The sequence below is a fragment of the Rhyacophila brunnea genome, unplaced genomic scaffold, assembly GCF_057557595.1.
Source record: "Rhyacophila brunnea isolate RB1 unplaced genomic scaffold, BYU_Rbru_1.0 scaffold_2, whole genome shotgun sequence".
Classification (NCBI taxonomy): Eukaryota; Metazoa; Arthropoda; class Insecta; order Trichoptera; family Rhyacophilidae; genus Rhyacophila; species Rhyacophila brunnea.
The window spans coordinates 11,181,014-11,200,265 of NW_028232859.1; the positions used below are offsets into that span (position 1 = coordinate 11,181,014).

At 37.0% G+C, this 19,252-nt stretch overlaps 2 protein-coding genes across 7 annotated transcripts in view; both read left to right on the top strand.

The window, feature by feature from the left end:
* Window positions 1-19,252, top strand: part of LOC147071847 (uncharacterized) — a 383,531-nt gene that overhangs the window by 35,759 nt on the left and 328,520 nt on the right. The window lies entirely within an intron of this gene.
* LOC147071849 (homeotic protein female sterile-like) overlaps window positions 1-19,252 on the top strand; it is a 70,944-nt gene that overhangs the window by 12,901 nt on the left and 38,791 nt on the right. For 4 of the 6 annotated variants that reach the window (XM_085946777.1, XM_085946773.1, XM_085946775.1 and 1 more), the window contains exons 5-16: window positions 17-109; window positions 2,388-2,582; window positions 3,022-3,375; window positions 4,116-4,217; window positions 4,549-4,728; window positions 6,759-6,962; window positions 7,505-7,752; window positions 10,062-10,215; window positions 13,700-13,877; window positions 13,988-14,089; window positions 15,535-15,816; window positions 18,048-18,218. In XM_085946777.1, coding sequence (XP_085802903.1) covers window positions 17-109; window positions 2,388-2,582; window positions 3,022-3,375; window positions 4,116-4,217; window positions 4,549-4,728; window positions 6,759-6,962; window positions 7,505-7,752; window positions 10,062-10,215; window positions 13,700-13,877; window positions 13,988-14,089; window positions 15,535-15,816; window positions 18,048-18,218 — 2,263 coding nt within the window. The remainder of the gene's footprint in view (window positions 1-16; window positions 110-2,387; window positions 2,583-3,021; window positions 3,376-4,115; window positions 4,218-4,548; window positions 4,729-6,758; window positions 6,963-7,504; window positions 7,753-10,061; window positions 10,216-13,699; window positions 13,878-13,987; window positions 14,090-15,534; window positions 15,817-18,047; window positions 18,219-19,252) is intronic. The other 2 variants (XM_085946778.1, XM_085946774.1) reach the window with 1 other exon arrangement.

Here is a 19,252-nt window from a genome sequence, read left to right on the forward strand (position 1 = left end):
TTTTGATTGCTAATAGTTTCTTCAAAAGAACGTGATGAAGGCAGTATGGAAACACCAATTTGCATGGCCGTTTCACCAGCCTGTCGACGCCAAGAAACTCAATTTGCCGGTATGCTATGATCTCCGCCACATTTATTATGACACTTGTCAGTATAAGGTCCAATTTGCGTGCACTTACACTTTTGCGTACAAAAATTTTAATCCGCACGAACGTTAGTACGCGTAAATCATTCGTGCGCGCAAATTTCCTAAAGTCAGTACCGACCCTAATGTTGGACGTGTTAGATATTTTGCATTATACCTGGATTAGCTGGCATCTTTTATTTTGAAAATTGATTTAATTTAATTCGTTTATACTTGGTATATTTTTTGACAGAATTTGCTACTGTAATATGTATAATAAAGTTTAGCTCCGAATCATGATAATCATAAAAGTTTACAATGCATACATATTTTTTTATCTTTGTGCCAGAGCGTTAATTTTACAATAGCTTTTGAATGAAACAAAGTCCGCGTGTTATTAATTTTATACATTGTATGCATTTACAAGGTCAATTGATAAGAACAATCATATGAACCTCTTTTTCACCTCTTCTCAGTGAAAAGGAATTTTGCCTTATTATGTTACCGAATATTATATCTTTCTATATTGAGTATATCTTTTTAAATGTATTTTATCATAGAAACTTACTTTTAGAGCCGAGCCACACCGGGCGACTCTGGTCTCGAGACCAGACCGATGTATGCTTGCTTGCGCGACTTCTGGATGACCAGGTGTGGCATGGTCCATATAAATGCATACATCTGTCTGGTCTCGGCGACTGGTCTTGAGACCAGAGTCGCCCGGTGTGGCTCGGCTCTTAGTAATGGGGTAATGAATAGGGAATCCAATGCCGAGCAAAAATTTTGATCCCGGGATTTCGGGATTTCTATTTGACAATCCCGGGACTGGTCCCGGGATTGGGGTTTTTTAATAGTTAATATAAAATTCTTATATATACAAATAATATGATAAAATCGGTCAAAAATAAATTAGTATAATTTATACTATTTAAGACATTTATTGTTAATATTTTTACGTTCAATCTTGGAAATACATAGGTTTAATGGAGTAAATAATATTCTAATATAAATAATTATGTCAAAGTAAAACAGTTTCCTTTATGTATGAAAAGATAACAAACACAAATACAGTTTCAATTAAAATTAAAATAACATATTATGTTGACAATAATGACAATATAAAAAAATAAGTATTTAAGTAATTAAAACATTATTCTGAATAATATGCCCGAAGTAATCTCCAGAATAACATTTTGTGGTAGTGGCGCAATGGTTTACTAGTTTACTTACTAGACTGCTTAGGTGTCAATGGCTGAAACGTCTAACTAGTAACTAAATGTTTCTTGATTTATTTATTCTATTTCTCAAATTCACTTCACCGATAATATTATGTGGAATTTAATTTTAATTTATGTTAAAACTATTTACAAATCTAAACGATTTTCATTTATAAAATGTCATAGAATCAATATTGTGTTTAGTGTTTACATTTAGGTATTATATGAGATTGCTGTTTCTAATAGTAGAGACTTAATGAATGGGTTAGCGAGATTTAAAGTAGTAAAGTAAATAATCATGGTTTATGGCCTTTTCCGTTTCATAAATCTAATTAGTCAGCCAAATATGAAACTGCCGTAAAATGTATGAGATTTGGTGGAATCACTTTATTAAAAGTGCGTAGCATTGTTTTTTTTCCAAGCTTTCTCATTTTTATTAATTTATGTGAAAAAATAAAATGAATTAGCAACACAAGGGTGAATCAAACTGCACTCTGAATCAATGTAGTTATTTGTTATTAAAAGTATTTTTTGATATATTTTCGTTTTTATTTTATTTTTCGTAAACATTGATAAAAAAATCAATCGGGATTATGTTTACCAATCCCGGGATTCATAGGTATCGAAAATAGTTCAGGATCCCGGGATTGGAATCCCTAGTAATGACTAATGTTGATTAAAGCGTCAATTACAATTGAACTACTTTAAGAGCTGTTTGTTGGCGAATTTACAATCTGCCTGTAAAATCGCCTAGTGTAATCATCGAACAAGCTAACAAGCAGATTGTAAATACTCTACCTAGAAAAGTTGAAAGCCGGTCAACTTTACACGCTACACGCCGGCGTGTGGGCCTACTGCGTCAGCGCAGTAGCAACCTCCCGGTAATAAAACGAACTATGTTCTGTCAAAATAGTCGCTGGCTTGTGGAAAGTTTTGTGTGTCATCATCATAATCGCAGTAGCTGAATCGCCCGCTATTAAATTCGCCAACAAACAGCTCGTAAAGTAGCTCAATGTAATTGACGCTTAATCGTTTGAACGGTTGCAGGATTATCACAAGATAATAAAGCAACCGATGGATCTGGGCACAATAAAGAAGAGGCTGGAGCAGAACTACTACTACACGTCCAAAGAATGCATTCAGGACTTCAACACCATGTTCACAAATTGTTACGTGTACAACAAGCCTGGCGAAGACGTCGTCGTCATGGCGCAGACCTTGGAGAAACTCTTCCTCACCAAGGTATCACCTCTCTCTTGATATATTATTATTAATGAAATCTTCATTACTGAGGGTAGTTTTATTTAGTTAATTTTTTTTTTTTACCATATCCGATCCTAATAAGATCATATGGGCTTCCACTGAGTGTAGGTTGTATTAACAGATTAACAGATGTCAGCCACTTGCTCAACCCCTTAGGTCCATACTTTGACTCATACAAATTGAAAAACAATATGTGTATCTGCCAGCCGCGGGATTCGAACCTGGGACCCACGACGCTATAGGCTATAGTGGAAATAAATTTTAAGCCTTGGAAGATTGATTAAGGCGGATTGTTATCTATAGTGAGGGAAGAAGTAGTCATCATATACTGTTTATTGTAATATTACGTTTTTATGTCATTTGAGAATATCCTCTATTCTTAAAAATGTAACATGAATGGTGACAAATTGATTAACAGGTGGCGCAAATGGACAAGGACGAGAAGGAGGTGGAAACGCCGGGGGCCAAGAGCACGAAGAGCAGCCTGGGTGGGGGAGCGGGAGTGACAGTGGCCGGGGGAAAGAAGCGGACGCCTGCTCCCCTGCCTCCGACTCCCCGCCTCACCCCCTCGCCGTCACCCGTGACCCGACCACCCCGGCCCACCCCCTCGCCCTCTACACCTGCCGCCACGCCTGTACCCGCTCATGTGGGTTCGACCAATACCACCACTACGGGCGCCAACTCCGCCACCTCCTCCAGCAGTCACTCACACTTTGCGCACGCCAGCTCCACTAGTGGCGCAAGCGTTACGCACTCTGGTCTGCCGCAGCAGGTTTGTAACTATTGTAAATTATATCAAGTTTGTAAGCCAAAAGAATGTTAAGGTTGTAACAATGAAAATGATTATTTATTGGGCTAGATTATTCAGCATCACAAAAGTCCATCCTATGGATTAGCAGCACCAGCAGGATCATGGCAGCAGGATTTATTTCATGACAAAGTTACAATTTTGGCATGAAAATAAAATGCTTGTTTCTAATTGCCCCTCTGTTGTATATTGTCTCGAATATCCTTATGGCTCAGTCGCTAGCGCTCTTTGGCTATTGCAGTCAATATTATGTATTTACATGCTCGCCTTTCTTCATGGATCGTGGATTTAAATCATCCCAACTGCTTTTAACGGTTAGTTGGGAGAATGCTAATAACACAATATGCACAATAAGGTTCGCTGGCTATCCAGAGGTAATGTACTGTAACGCTTTGCTTCATGTTTAGAAGAAATAAAATTGTTCCTACGTGAAGAAAACATCAAACATCAGGAATTGGAAGACGACACGTGGCTACAAAAATTACATTTTATGGTCGACATTACTTCACATCTTAATGCTTTGAATATATTGTCGCAAGGGAAAGGAAACATAGCATATACATTATTAGAGTACTTTGAAAATAAACTACAAGTTCTCACCTGCAGACTGCAGTAATGATTTATGATTTACTTCATATTACAATACATTAATCCCGACAGAAGCCGTAGAATTTTGTTCTTATTTGGAGTCTGTATGGTTGTAGGTGGCATCGCAACCCACCGGTTTCCATGTCGCACAACCCGCCTCGCAGCACGCCACCCCCACCATCACCACCGTGCAGCTTCCTCAGACGCAACCCGCCAAGGTTCGTATCTATGTCAGCCCTTTATCTTGTCAACTTGTACATCTCAAATCCACAATAACCGAATTGCTGACCATATGAAAACATAATTTAATATACCTTATTCTTCACGTTACATAAATATTTGAATGGATGATTAGAGCTATAATGGCTAACTTTGGTCAAATTAAAAAGTACAGCGCTCACTGAGAGAAAAATTCAATTTTGTTCCGTCGGGCGTTCGGTTTGTTCGATAGGTCTAGTTTGGTCAAGGCGCACCCATTTTTTGGCGTGCGTCCATTTTGGTGTAATGCTGTCTGACGTATTGTCTGTGCATCTGTCCCACCTGCATAAGGTGAAAAAGGGTGTGAAGAGAAAGGCGGACACCACCACCCCGATGGGCAGCGCGTTCGACGGAGCCAGCGGAGGCACCGCGCCCAACACTTACCACGCCACTCAGCTCGCCCACCCCCACCCGCCCCCCAAGTCGGCTAAGATCAGCACCAGACGAGAGAGTGGACGACAGATCAAAAAGGTAAGTGACCCATTCCTCCCTTTCATTGATCCATCTTGATGATTTTTACAATGTTGATTTGTCAGGCCTGTGACATGATATCGCCGGAATCCCTGTGAAACATGATCGGAAGAGTGTGATTATTATTTTTTGAAGCATGGCTGTCGTCGATTCTGTAGTGGGAGAAACCAACTCATTTCAATTTTTCATTCGAGAATCTTTTCTTTACTTGGATTTCATTTATTTAAAAATATCCAGTCTTTGAGCTGAATTTTATTTTACAAAAGTCAGCATAATATGAAAAACAGTATTATAGTGCCTGTACACGTGCATGGATTTACTTGCACCAATAGTGTGTGTTTTAAACTATCGCGATAATAACTGTTTAAACGTAAAAGTATTGACTGTCTTGCCAATCTCATTCTTCAAGATTATGGTTTAAAATACACACTATTGCTACAGGTAAATCCATGCATGTGTACAGGCGCTACAAGTTTTGTCAATTCTGCCACAGCAAGACGAGAGTAGTTCAAATTGTGATATTGTGAAGGGAGTTAGGTTGTGCCACCAAAATTAGAGCTGACATAAAATTCAATTTAATTCAAATTCACTAATGTGTTCAATGTAAGTCTAATGTGTTCAATGTAAGTCTTGTCAATTTTGGTGGCTTGTACAAAATTCACTTAACGTCATGGCCCCCACAAGGGAAGGGCTGACAGGGCTCTAGCCTGGGGACCCAGGCTCAGGAGGGGGTTAAGTGAGATATACATACATCACAGATTGCTTTAATAGTAAAAAAAGTATTAGTAAATACTAAGGCGCTATGATATATAAAGAACACTTACATGATGTGTGATGCAATTTGATGTGATATGAAAATTGATATAGTTAAGTGATAATTCATGTGTAGAATTTCATTTTATAATTATTTTTAGTGTGTCCTGACTAAAAATGGCTATTTATCCAATATGTCGAAGGGTTGCATGCAACTTGATGCTGAGTGCCGACAACTCAATAAATCAACTGAATTTATTTAACAATACAACACTCGCTAAGAATACACCGAACACCCTTAATTTGACCTCAAAGAACCCTGGGGTTTCGCGGAATACCATTTGGGGAACACTAATGTAAAAAAAATCACACTGCCCTTAGCGATAGGTAGGGGGGGCACACCAAATATCTGGGTCTGGGGGCCCGCTTCTGGAGTGGGGACCATGCTTTATGTAATATTATTATGGTTTTATATTCTTTCCAGAGTTAAATTTGTAACATGATAAAGCACCATCTGAGGTGGCTAAAGCGATAAATTATATTTGTATTAAAAATTGGCACTAGAATCTGGTGTGGATTCAAACATACATTGTAAAATAATATGTGAATTTTGTCAAACCTGGAATTTGAACCCGAGACCCACGATTTAGCAAGCGGATATGGATATATTACCACTCGGCCATCGCGGGCATAACTGGTTGATTTTAACGTTAGTTTCTTTTTTCATTTGTATTTGGCCATAACATTTATTTATCACTTTCAACGCTATTATTATTTTAAAATACTCTGTATAATTTTGGCGCATTTTAGAAGATGTGATGTTGCACTAAGAATGTGAACATATTTTTTGTCATCTTTTGACCATACGTGTGACTTATCGATTTCTGTTATTAGATACCTCACATATATTATTTATTATGTGGACATGCCATTTTAAATTCCCTAAGGTCCCTATCTCTTTATTATTATTGACTCTTTCTTGGTTATCTAACATGGGCTCCTGAAAATGTGATTTCCTGTACAGCTGTGGATTTAAATAAATGCTTATTCACGAACTACATAAACATTAATTTATTTCGCTATGTGGTTTAAAGTCCATTACTAAATATTATATTGTTTTTTATAGTATGTACATACAAACATTGACTGAGTAAATTACTAATCAATTACAAATTACTAATTTAGTCGACAGAGAATGGAATTTAGATAAGTAATTTTTATAATTTAAATAGTGGCGTGTGTTATTTTTAATTTGATGGAATGTTTGCAATTTGCAGCCGGCGCGGGTTCCCGAGGAGGGTTTCGTGGGGGCAGGTGCGCTGTCGCCAATGCTGGTGGGTGGGGCGGCGGCCGGCGCCTCCACTTCGCAGTCATCCGCCTCACACCAGAACCACGCCCAGAAACTGCTCAAAGAGAAACTCTCCGAGGCCCTCAAGTCCTGCAATGAGATCCTCAAAGAACTCTTCTCCAAGAAGCACTCTGTGAGTTTATGTTATATCGTTCGTTTTATTTTTATTTCACATTTTTGCTGATGTCTGTAAATTAAGCAACTGAGTTTGATGACGTTTATCGTCAAGGTAATAATCCGTACTGAAAGTTAGTTAAAGATTATTTGACATGGTGATAAATAATTTTGTGAATACGTTTCACGAATATTTTTGTCAAAGATGATAGTATCTACATAGTTCTATAGTTTGTCATGTCTGAGAGACAGCCTTTTTAAAAACGGCCTGCAACCTCCATATTTTGTTTTAACCTTTACTCAGTTTTAAGCTGCTTTTAAAAGAATTCATGTATCAATTGAAAAAATATTATTAATATTGATAAGATCAAAATCCAGAATAACATGAACTGAACTAAATGAAAATAAAAATGTATTCAAAAAAACAGGTTTATTATGAGAATTGTGAAACTGTTCCTTTCCGCTGACAATATGACAATGTAGTGTGGTAGACTTTCTAGTGAGGGTTAAAGATGTATCTGTAGGTATATTTTTCTTACAGTGTAGATTTTTGTTCTCCAGGGTTACGCGTGGCCGTTTTACAAACCTGTGGATGCGGAACTCCTCGGGCTCCACGATTACTTTGACATTATCAAGAAGCCTATGGACTTGGGCACGGTAAAGCAGAAGATGGACACGCGGGCGTACCGTTGCGCAGCCGAGTTCGCGGCCGATGTTCGCCTCATCTTCACCAACTGCTACAAGTACAACCCGCGGGATCATGACGTTGTCGCCATGGCTCGCAAATTACAGGATGTTTTTGAAATGAGGTATTTTTTTACATTTTTTCTTTTAAAACAACAAATATTGCTCTCTTGAGCGATATTCGCTGTTTTTTATTATTTATCGTATTTCCTTTTTGATGGGATATGCTTTTATAGGAGATCTATAACCTGTGGTGACCGAAAAATACTTTTGTTACTACTAGGCTGGTCAATATTGGAAACGTGATTGTCGTCTGGCGGTAGGTGGCTGAAATTTGATTGGGATGTAGCCCTGCGAATAATACTGCTCGACAACAAAATTGTTCACCGACGGAGGCAGATCAGGTGCTTTCACATTGAATGGATTTTACTAGTTTAGGCACAGTAACAAACAATCATGGTAGGTAAATAAAATAAGTGAAGGAGTAACAATTACAAACAAATTGGGTAAGGTAATTCTGTAAGAAGTGTGACCATATTCGCTGTGTGTGAAAGTGCTCATTGGGTCACTTGTACCGACACACTAGTAGTTAGAAACGGTTGAGGTTTGTGTGACATAAAGTCCCCTACTATGTAATCATATTAGTATCATGTAAAAGCTTCTACACGGTTTCCACGCTTTAACATTTTAGTATCTAACTATTTATTTAAAAATAATGCAAATGGAAATGGAAACTCAATACTCCTTTTCCAATGTGAGCCGCGTGGCTGCTTGTAAGTTTACATCTGTCTACTGGCTTCGATGTTTGTTTTTTATGAAGTGCATTACACTGAATGATCTTTTACAGTATACAGTAGTAGGAAAAATCGACAATATTAATAAAGCAATTGTTGCCAATTCTTTGAATTGACTTTATTCTAAGAAACGGACTATTTTACACATGATCTCATCACAAAAACACATTATATGAGTGTGGAAAGAAATTTAAGACAAGTTATGTGTATTCAACCAATTTCATAATTTTATAAATATTATTCTGTAAAATGTTGGTGGCCGCAGCAAAATCCTCTGGTGGCCGCACATGAGAACCACTGCTCTAGATGGACGTAGAAGATGCAGTTATTATTTACCTCTTATGACGATACATCAGTGAAATGGCAAATAATTTTCAACTATAGGCGCGACGAAATTTTGAACTCGCTGGCATTCTGAGTCAATGAATATATTATTTATTGTTACTAATACAACAATAAACAGAACATTAAATGGACGCATGTTGGATTTATATGACATGTCATATTTCGTTCGGCATGCGCCATTTGCACCCGCGACCCGCAATCCGCGCATCGCCTAGTCACGGTCTTTTTAGACCATGCCTCAACTGAGTATAGCCTCAGGGGCCCACATGCCCAACGAAGGTCAAAATGGAGATTTTATAATATTTTCAAAGCATTAGCCTGAACATTCCTTAAACGTTGTAGATAATCTATTTATATAATTTTGAAGGCTTATTATCCTTTATATTTATTTTAAACATTTGATGACTGCATAAAGTATTTTTATTACATAAAATAGTATTCTTTTAAACACGTCAATTTATGGCTACGGCCATATGTTCTAGCCTCCTAACCACCTGGAAATGCCAATAGAAATGGCGTATTTCAAAAAAATACTACCTTATTCTTAGGTCAATAATTATTATAAAACAATCATTATTCGTAGGATGTTTTATCACATTTGAATGGTCAGACATAGCTTATAATCAGTATCTGATATCTGGCCGTTAAACATAAGGGGAAAAAAAGGAACGTTATTGGATTCACCCCCTACTTCTCGAGCGGCACTCAAAAGGTGTATTTGAAAGTTACATTAAAGATCTTAAAAAACACCCAGAATCTTTTTTAACTATGCAAGAATGTCAGTGCAGTCGTTTAACAAGCTGTTGGACATATATATTGTGGATACAAACTGATACTTGAATGCGAGCTTGTATAGCTCCCGAAGAAAAAATATTTGAATCATTTTACAAATTGTATATATCCCGATATTCCACTTCTCTAATCAAACTCTCTGTATCAAAAGACATCATACAATTTGTCACAAAATACGAGAAACACCTGGCTGCCGCGACAAGTGCGCGAAGATTTAGACAGCCACATATATTTTATCGTGTCGTATTGGCTGCCTGTGTAATCGGCATGTTTCGACTGGCTCCCGCGGCCGATGATATTTGGCTGCCTAGTGCGTTTGCTTGAATACATTTTAATACAAATTTGCAGATCGTGTTGGCTCCCTAGTGCGCTGGCTGTCTAATTCACGCTTTATACAGTTTTTCTCATTAGTTGTGATTATTTTTGATTGCACAGATAAATCCTCATAATATTATGTGCACGTTATGTAATTCTGTATTTATCGCTTGGTTTGTATTGATCAGGTATGCCAAAATTCCGGATGAGTCAATCCACTTAGGAATGGGAATGGAAAAAGGCAGCTCTGCCTCCAGTTCTGAATCCGGCTCCGAATCCGAATCTGAATCCGATGTCTCCGAGGAAGAGAGAAGCAAAAAACTGATAGCGCTGGAGAAAGAGGTTGGTTGTCATTATTTCACTATTTATTATTTTGAAATATATATTTTAGCCAGGGTTTCGAACCGAAACTAAACCGAAAACTAGAAAAACCATTACTTTTGTTGGAACGAAAACCGGAACCGAACCGAAAAAAAATACGGTTTTTTTGATTCGGTGTCATGTTTGGTGCGCATTAACATGATCTTACTCCCCACTTCAGTTGTGATAATTGTCATAATTTTTAATATATTATTTTAAAAATTTATGTTTACGGCCGTGTGGTGCAACATAACCATTGGTTTCGGAGCATGGCGCCAGGCTATCATACCATAAAATGTTCTAAATTACAGTAGAAAATAAATTTTTAATATAAATAAAAACAATTATTAAAACTTAATCAGTCGGAGCTGAACCGAAAACCAGAAAAACTAATTTTTTTCAGAAACGAAAACCTGAACCCAACAGAACCGATTTATTATACAATCGAACTTGGTTATTACGAGGAAGATGGGACCGACTGAATTTGCTCGTTATAAGCGTTACTCGTTATATCAGGGAATAGGTATTTTTAAATGAGCGGTCATCGGAGGATCCCATATGCCAACAGAGAACCTACCAGAAAAATACGAAGCTTGCAATTTGAGAATTTTTTTGATAATACACAATTTCAACTGTATTAATTAATAAATCGTACCCCCGCAACTAAACCGCCACAAGTCCAAAATTACGTGTTTTGAGTTAATTACTACGTTTCATTGTCTACGTTCATAGTATATGTACTGAAAATTTCATATCTCTAAGTCATCAAATACAAGTCAAAAATTTATTCAATATCTACGATATATTTTAAAAACACTACAAAAATGTGAATGGTAAAAACTTCAAAGCCGATTTTCTCTGACGTTTTTTGGATTGTGGCAGTTTAGTTGTGGGGGTGCGAAATATGTATCTAAATACATAAAAATATTTTTTTTTATTAAGTAATGATAAACTTACAATTGAAAAAGAATGTAATAAAATGTAAATTTGTTGCAGGGTCACATCTTATTATTACATTATATTTTATGGTCATATTTATTATTTAAATTTAGTTTATTAAGTTTCCAATTTTTTAACGTTTAGATTTTTGAATTCATCGTTTTAATATTTTTTATATTTATTTCAAAAAACATAAATTTTTATAAAAATATAAATGTGTATAACTTGAAATCCTTTTTATTTATATCAAATCAAGCATCAATATTGGGACCATACCTAAAATAAAATTACTGATAATTCGAAATTCGCCGTAATTCGAAATTTTCGCGAAAAAAAAGTCCCCTGAACATTATTTTCGTATAAAAACCATAACTTTAATTCGAATTTCGTAATTCGAAATGATATTTGAATCCTGGCATATAAAAATATTCAATAAATCGTAATAAAGTACTAATATTTCATGAGCCAGGCATTGAAAGTTGTGACAGACTTTTCTTAAAACATCAAAAATTACTTATTTTATGATGGTAATAAACATAACAACGATATGTCAAGAGAGGCATAACATAACTGCGGAGAATCGATGCCAAACAATTGTGTTGACTAATTGGAAAAATTATATTAATATATTTCGTATTTTTCTATAATTCTAGCTACTTGGTAACTTCAATTTATGGATTTAATGACACATGGTTTTTGCACAGATTTTAATTTGAAAGAATTGTATCGGAAATTTAGTAGGCACATCTATGGTCAGAAACGAAATTAATGAAAATCATGTTTTGAAGTTATACTTCTTTAGGCGCGTTTGGAAAATCAGATCAGAGTGTATTTTTGGCGTGTGACATGTAAGACATAATTTATTTTTTCACACAAAAAAACACACTCGATTAGATTCGAACCAACGATTGTTCGGTTATCACCTGAACGCACAACCATTACGCCACAGAATGATACTGCAATCGTGACGATTATACAGTATAATATCTGTACCTCAGATGCAGACGGATGCAACTCCATTTTTGGGGAAAATGAGTTTTTTTATGAATCGTCATGCTAAAGGCTTTATTTATTAGAGGCAGAGAGATGGAAATCCTAGTCCAAGATATGCATAGCATAAAGATGCAAATGCCATACCTACCTTAGAAGCAGAAGGATGCAAATCCAATAATCCACTAAGATAAAATTCTCTCAAACCGTCTACGATATGTACTAGACGAGAACAAGCTTTAGAGGAGGATACAGCACTATGGACCATATCCAAGTCATCAGAGAAATCAGAGCGGTAACAGGAATACAAGCTGCCGCTATCCATGTGTTTTATAGACTATGAGAAAGGGTTCGATTCCATAAAGCAATTTTCAATACTCGATGCACTCAGAAATCAAGGAATCCCCGGGCGCTATATAAATATTTTCAATAATATATACCGTAGCGCAACAACATCTCCATAAACCATCGCACATTTCTTATCAGCAAAGGAGTCCGACAAGGTGATACAATCTCACCTAAACTATTTACAGCTACACTTGAAGACTTATTTAGGCAACTTGACTGGAATGACACGGGTCCCTATAAATGGGGAATACGTGAGTCATCTGCGCTTTGCCGATGACAATAAATAGTAGTTTGCAAGACTCGGAAGATCTTCAAAGCACAGTGCAGGAACTCGCTGGAGTAAGCAACAAAGTAGGCTTGAAAATAAATGTATCAAAGAAGAAAGTCATGTTCAACTGCTTTGCGTGCCAAAAAAAGATCCTCATCAATGGCATTCAGCTCGAACAGATGAAAAACTACATCTATCTGGCACAACAAGTGTCTATAGATGGATGTATATTTGATGAAATTGTTCGCAGAGTAAAGCTAGGCTGGAGTGATTTTGGCCGCCTGAATAATTTCTTCAAAAATGACCTCCTTCTGTGCCTAAAGTGCAAAGTGTTCAACCAGTGTGTACTTCTCGTAATCACATGCATGTGAAACATTGACCCTAAGTAAAAGAGAGATCCAGAAACTTAGAGTAGCACAACGTGGTATGGAAAGGTGCATGCTGTAAACAAACTATTAAACGTCAGAGTGACAGTTGTTACTTTAAAAATAAAAACAATGATAAATAATTATATAATTTAGTAATATAAGTTAAAGTGTATAGAAATAAACCAACGGCGTTCCAATAAGCGGTCCTTTTTCTTGAGTGTGTAATTTAATCAGATAATAAGGAGCTAGTCGAAGAATCTAGTTTATCACAAGTTTTGTTTTGTTACGCCAAAGAAGTATAACTTATAACGCGCGTACATAAGTACACACCGATTTTTTTTTTCCAAAATTTTAGGTTTTTCGGTCCCATGGAATTCGTATTAACGAGGTTTTACTGTAATTATATAATATTATATTACAATGGTACATTATCATCGGCTTGAATGTAAAAGATTTTTGAGTTTATATATGACGGTTGTCTGTGATGTGCTTATAATAGGGATTTGGTAATTTTCATGTCTTAAAACTCAGCTTCAATATTATTATGCTGCAGTTGTCTGCGATGCAGGAGAGGATGAGAAAGCTCGTAGCGGAGTCTGGCCAGAAGAAAAAGTCAAGTAAAAAGAAAAAAGAGAAGCCGAGCAAGAAACCTTCGGCCACCATGGTGGGCTTAGGGAAACCTAATGCCGCCACCTATCAAGGAAAGACCAACTCTATCGGAGACAGTATAGGTACCATATTTTATTAGTTTTAATGTAATGCTAGTATCTATTAATGATTATTTGTTTGTTTGGTGGTATTTATTTGACGCCATCCAATATTAACCGGTTGCATTTTACAGGAGCTCCGATGGCGTCAGTGGCGATCAGCGCGGGAGATCTCAAGATGGTGGACATGAAGCAGATCAATGCTGGCACGCCCGCCACCAAGAGCAAGGCCAAAAGTACGAGTGGTCTCATTTATGCATCCATTTATAAATAGTCAGCTCTTGATGTTACAATAGCTTTTATTTATCAATAAAAATTATACCTGTTCTATTGAAACATCACGAATCTGTCTTTTGAATGATCTGACACTAACTAAAATCAATTAAGACCAAAACAGAAAATGTGTATTCCTGGTTCAGATGGATGACCCATCTACTATATATACTTCTATAGTGTATGCAGTGTGGTAAGCTACATAGGGAATGGAAACACATTTGTTTTGTCCATTCAATTTAATGGTTCATGGGTTGCACCCGAAAACAGCTACCGATGTCACTTATTGTAATATGGTTATATCCCAACTTAGGCGAAGAGTTATGCGGTTCTTGATTTTTTCTTTTGGCAACACTGCCGCTCACTATCATAAGAGGGCTCGCACATCAGAACTCGCCGCATGCGTCTTACGACGAATTCGTCGATGTGACGTCATCGTAAACCAAGAAACAAACGTTATCAAATGGAGCTTCGCAGATTGGCCGATGCAACTGCAACTCTGCGACCCTGCGACATTCGTCTAGTTGCATTGGCCAAAGCCTGCATGTCGATGTCCGGCCAATATCGACTCCGCACATGCACACAGCTGCAGAATCGGGCGAATCGGCCATTTCTCTCCAGACTGTCGCTGCGTTTGGTAGAGCTAGAGCTAGCAGCGCTAGACAGATGTGCGAGGTTGTGATCGTGCAACATTCGCCGGCAGTCTCGAAGGTTTTAATTTATGGCCGTCAGGCACACAAGGCGAGTTGTGATGTGCGAGCCGGCTAAGTGTTTGTCTTGATAATACACATTGGACCCGTTTCGCATGTCGTTACATGTTTTCTAAACCCCTAAAAAACTATGTCGTCCAAACAAAGTAAATCTGATTCTCCTGCACCTAGTAAGATAAGGAAAACGATATCTTTGGAATTTTAGATGACATAACATTATCGAAGATTTTGATGGCAGAATGAAAAGGTCGAGACGAGTTTTCTGAATTTTATGAAGCCATCGATGTCGAAATAACTTTTTTATGTAACTCATTTATTTATTTAATATTTAAATAACTGCAATTTTTCTTCTAAACCTGTGTTTTTGTTTAATCCTTAGTCCCAATTAAACAAAATTTATATGTATTTATATGCAAAGTTGTCACCTACTTAACGCAAATTCGACTTTCGCGATTTTCATTGGACCCACGTACTATCGCATAACTTCGGGTTATTACTGTATTAACTAAAACTTCAATGTAATGGAGTTCTACTACATATACGCCAGTTAAATTAATAGAATAAAAATTATATAATGAGATACATAATCTTTGTCAAATTAGGATTGTTTTGGAATTATGTTCAATGTATTATAATATATTCTAAGTGAACCGATTTGAAGGTAGGAAAAGAATAATAATTGGATAATTTATGTTCAGGCGGGAGCGGCAATGCTCGCGGGGCGAAAGGAACAGCCGGGGCAAACAAAAGAGGAGCGGGCGGAGGGGCGGGAAAAGGGGCAGGCGGCGCAGGGCTTGCGGGAGCGGGCGCAGGCGGGGCCAGGGGTGGGGCGGGCGGAGGTGCCGGAGCAGGGGGAGCCAAGAGAAAACAAGCTCCGCCTCCGCACCCCCACCCTCCCGATTCTGAAGAAGAAGACACCGCTCGACCCATGTCCTATGATGAGAAGAGACAACTCTCTTTGGATATCAACAAACTGCCTGGTGAGTTTAGATCTCTTCATCATGCTATATAATTTCACTACTGGTATTGTAAGATGCAATGAATATGTAATATTTGGTGTTAAAATTTTGATATCCTGATCCAGTCACTATCACCACTGATTTATGTAATTTATTTAATTGGAAGTTCGAGAAACAAATAGTTTTGGTTCTCGAGATTTTTTTTTTTTTTTTTCGACCATGTCCGATCCTGATAGGATCATATGGGCCTCCACAGAGTGAAGGTTTGTATTGACAGATTTTGTTTTTTACGAGAAATGGATGTCAGCCACTTGCTCAACCTATTAGGTCCATACCCTGACACACAAATTGAAAAACAATTTTTGTACTTGCCAGACTCAGGATTCGAACCTGGGACCCACGGCTTTGTAGTCCAACGCTTATGCCGCGCGGCCACCGTGGGCGAATATTTTGTTATAAAACAGGCATGTGCAGTTCGTAACACTTAGGCCCTCCTCCCACCTAGCAATTGAAATCCGATGGAACTCTAAACTGGCCTGTGACTGATGCTTCGGGGCACGGGGCTACTTAAACCTAATAATCTCGTAACCTCAAACTGTCAAACCCATTGTCTTTCCTACTTAATTCTAAGCTTTTTCCGTAATTTCTTTATGGGAGTATTTCACAACATTGCCACATACAGGCGGACCTCGACTTACGAACGTTCGACTTTCGCACAATTCGCTATTTCGCACATTTAAAAAAAAAACGTTTTTTTAAAACGTCGCGCTGGCCGTGGGGTTAAGACATAATAAGATTTATAAACAAGAGTGAGAAACAGAAAAACTGCAGTGTTGATAGGTACGAACAAAGAGAAATCAAGGACTTATAAACTTCGCACGACGTTCTGATTGCGGAGAATCTTTTTCTTCAATCGGACGTTCGTATGATACAAACAGGTCTACTACTACATTATGTTCAATTTTGAAAAATAAAATAAAAATTAAGGAATACGTTCAAAATTGTGGAAATATATCTTTAAAGGTTGTTTCCAAAAGACACGGCATAGTTATGGATGAAATGGAAAAATATTTGTCATCATGGATCGACGACCAACATCAAAAAGATGTCCCTCTGAATATTTCAATTATTCAAGCGAAGGCTCTTAGTTTGCACAGAGATTGGAAGGCTAGATTAAAAGAAGATTCTAACACAATTTTCAAGCAAGTAACGGTTGGTTTATATTAAATTCACTGGAGAATCGGCTGATTTTTGCGGAGAATTTATTTCCTCATTATCCAAAATTATTGAAGATGGAGAATATTCCTCTAGCCAAATATTTAATGTAGATGACACAGGTTTATTTTGGAAAAATGCCTAGTCGTACATTCTTATCTAAGGAAGAATCAGTTGCCCCTGGGCATAAACCTTCTAAAAACCGATTGACATTGCTTCTTGGTGGAAACTTGGCTGGTGATTTAAAATTGATGCCAATGTTAATTTATCAACCAGAAAATACCAGGGCATTGAAAGGGAAGGATAAAGAATTGTATCCAGTTATCAAATAAAGATAAAAAAAAACCTGGGTTTACTGCGTTAATATTAAAAGATTGGTTCACTTTACATTTCGTGCCAGCAGTTAAGCAATATTGTAAAGTTAATAATTTACCACTTAAAATAAGAAAAAGAATAGTGGCAAACAGTTAACTCTTGATAACTTTTTAAGGGAAACATCCGCAAACCCCACTTAAACATGTCTCTTAAACATCTTATATTTACTTGATAAATACATATTTCAAAATACACACAATTAAATTTTTTTTTACTTCCCTCTACTTTCGAACATTCAACATTCGCACACCTTTTCAGGAACCAATTATGTGCGAAAGTCGAGGTCCTCCTGTATTTTAAATTAAAAATCGGTTCGCCCATCTTTAACTTTTGTCGTCTTGGCTTGTTATCATCTTGTTTGTCTTGTATGAAAATATGATTTTTCATGAAATCTACTGATATTGGCTATTGGCTAAAATCTACTAATATAATTATATTAACACTGTTTAATGGCTGACTGGCAACTGAGAGACTGGGAGACTAGCATGTTGCGTCTCCTCTTAGCTACATAAATACTATACTACACACTGTGTTGGCGGGGGAGCCATAATATGTAAAGTGTTACAATAATTTATTTTTTGTGTAAATAGAATCAAACAAGATGTTGGGAATCCTTAATATGTATGTTAATAATGCAATGTTTTTTTTTTGTTTGGTGGTAGGTGATAAATTAGGCAGAGTGGTTCACATAATCCAGTCAAGAGAGCCTTCGCTGCGAGACTCGAATCCAGACGAGATCGAGATTGACTTTGAGACGCTGAAGCCGTCCACGCTCCGGGAGCTGGAGAACTACGTTGCATCCTGCCTCAAAAAAAAAACCCGTAAGCAGTACTGTAAGTTCCACATGACATTTTTATGGAATCCGTTGATCCCCCTTTCCCCGCTGTAAATCCTCCGCCCGCCCTGTCTCGCCACTACACCACCTTCGCACGATAAAATTTGACTTTGAATTTTTGTTATTTCCCTGTATACTCATTTAAAACTTCCTTCGATAAATGCACGAATTGATTATAATAAAATCAAATTAATGAATATGCTCACCTCAGAATACATTAATTTTGCGTGTTGATTTCCCGTGTCTCCTGTCTTATTCGTTATGAAAAATGTTGTGTGTGCATTTTGTCTCTTATTTTCTGACCCTACAGTCCTAACAATATAATCGTAATTGAAACAATATTTGTTCTGGTCTCTATAAAATAATCCTAATATTTTTTAATGATGCTGCATAAACTGAGTCAATGGTTACCGAAAATTATTGTCGTGTATCCGGTTAAATTGGGCAATAATTATAACAAAATTGCACTGCAAACTGAGTGTTTACTTGAAGCTGAAATTCATCACGCTTTATTGCACGCTGAACTCTTTAACAATCATCTCCTTGCATCGTCATCGCTTTTATGTTGTGTTACAGAATAAATATTCATTTACGTATACGCATTTCTCAAATCAAAACATATAATGGTCACTTTTCCCCCTCACAAAACCTCAAATGTTCATTTTGCTTCACAAGTTGCTGTGAAATACTTACCTTCCCCTCAATCCATAAAAATGTGAATGTCATTGGAACTGAAAATTTTTCTTGGCATGCTAGATTTTGACTTTATTTGAAACTGTTGATTTTAATTTTGTGAGTGATAATCGCCTGTTTTCTTTTTAATCCAAACAAGATAATGCTACGTAATTTAATACCTATGAAGTAATTTTCATCACAAATATGTCCCATCTTTTCACAGTTACATCCGACCATTTCAATTTATAATCTCAAAGAGAGTGTACAAATTTTCAATAAATTGTAAATCGAAATGGTTGAGAACTAACTGGGGTTGGATGCTTATGTACTGTGCGTCCTATATGATTCTATTTTACC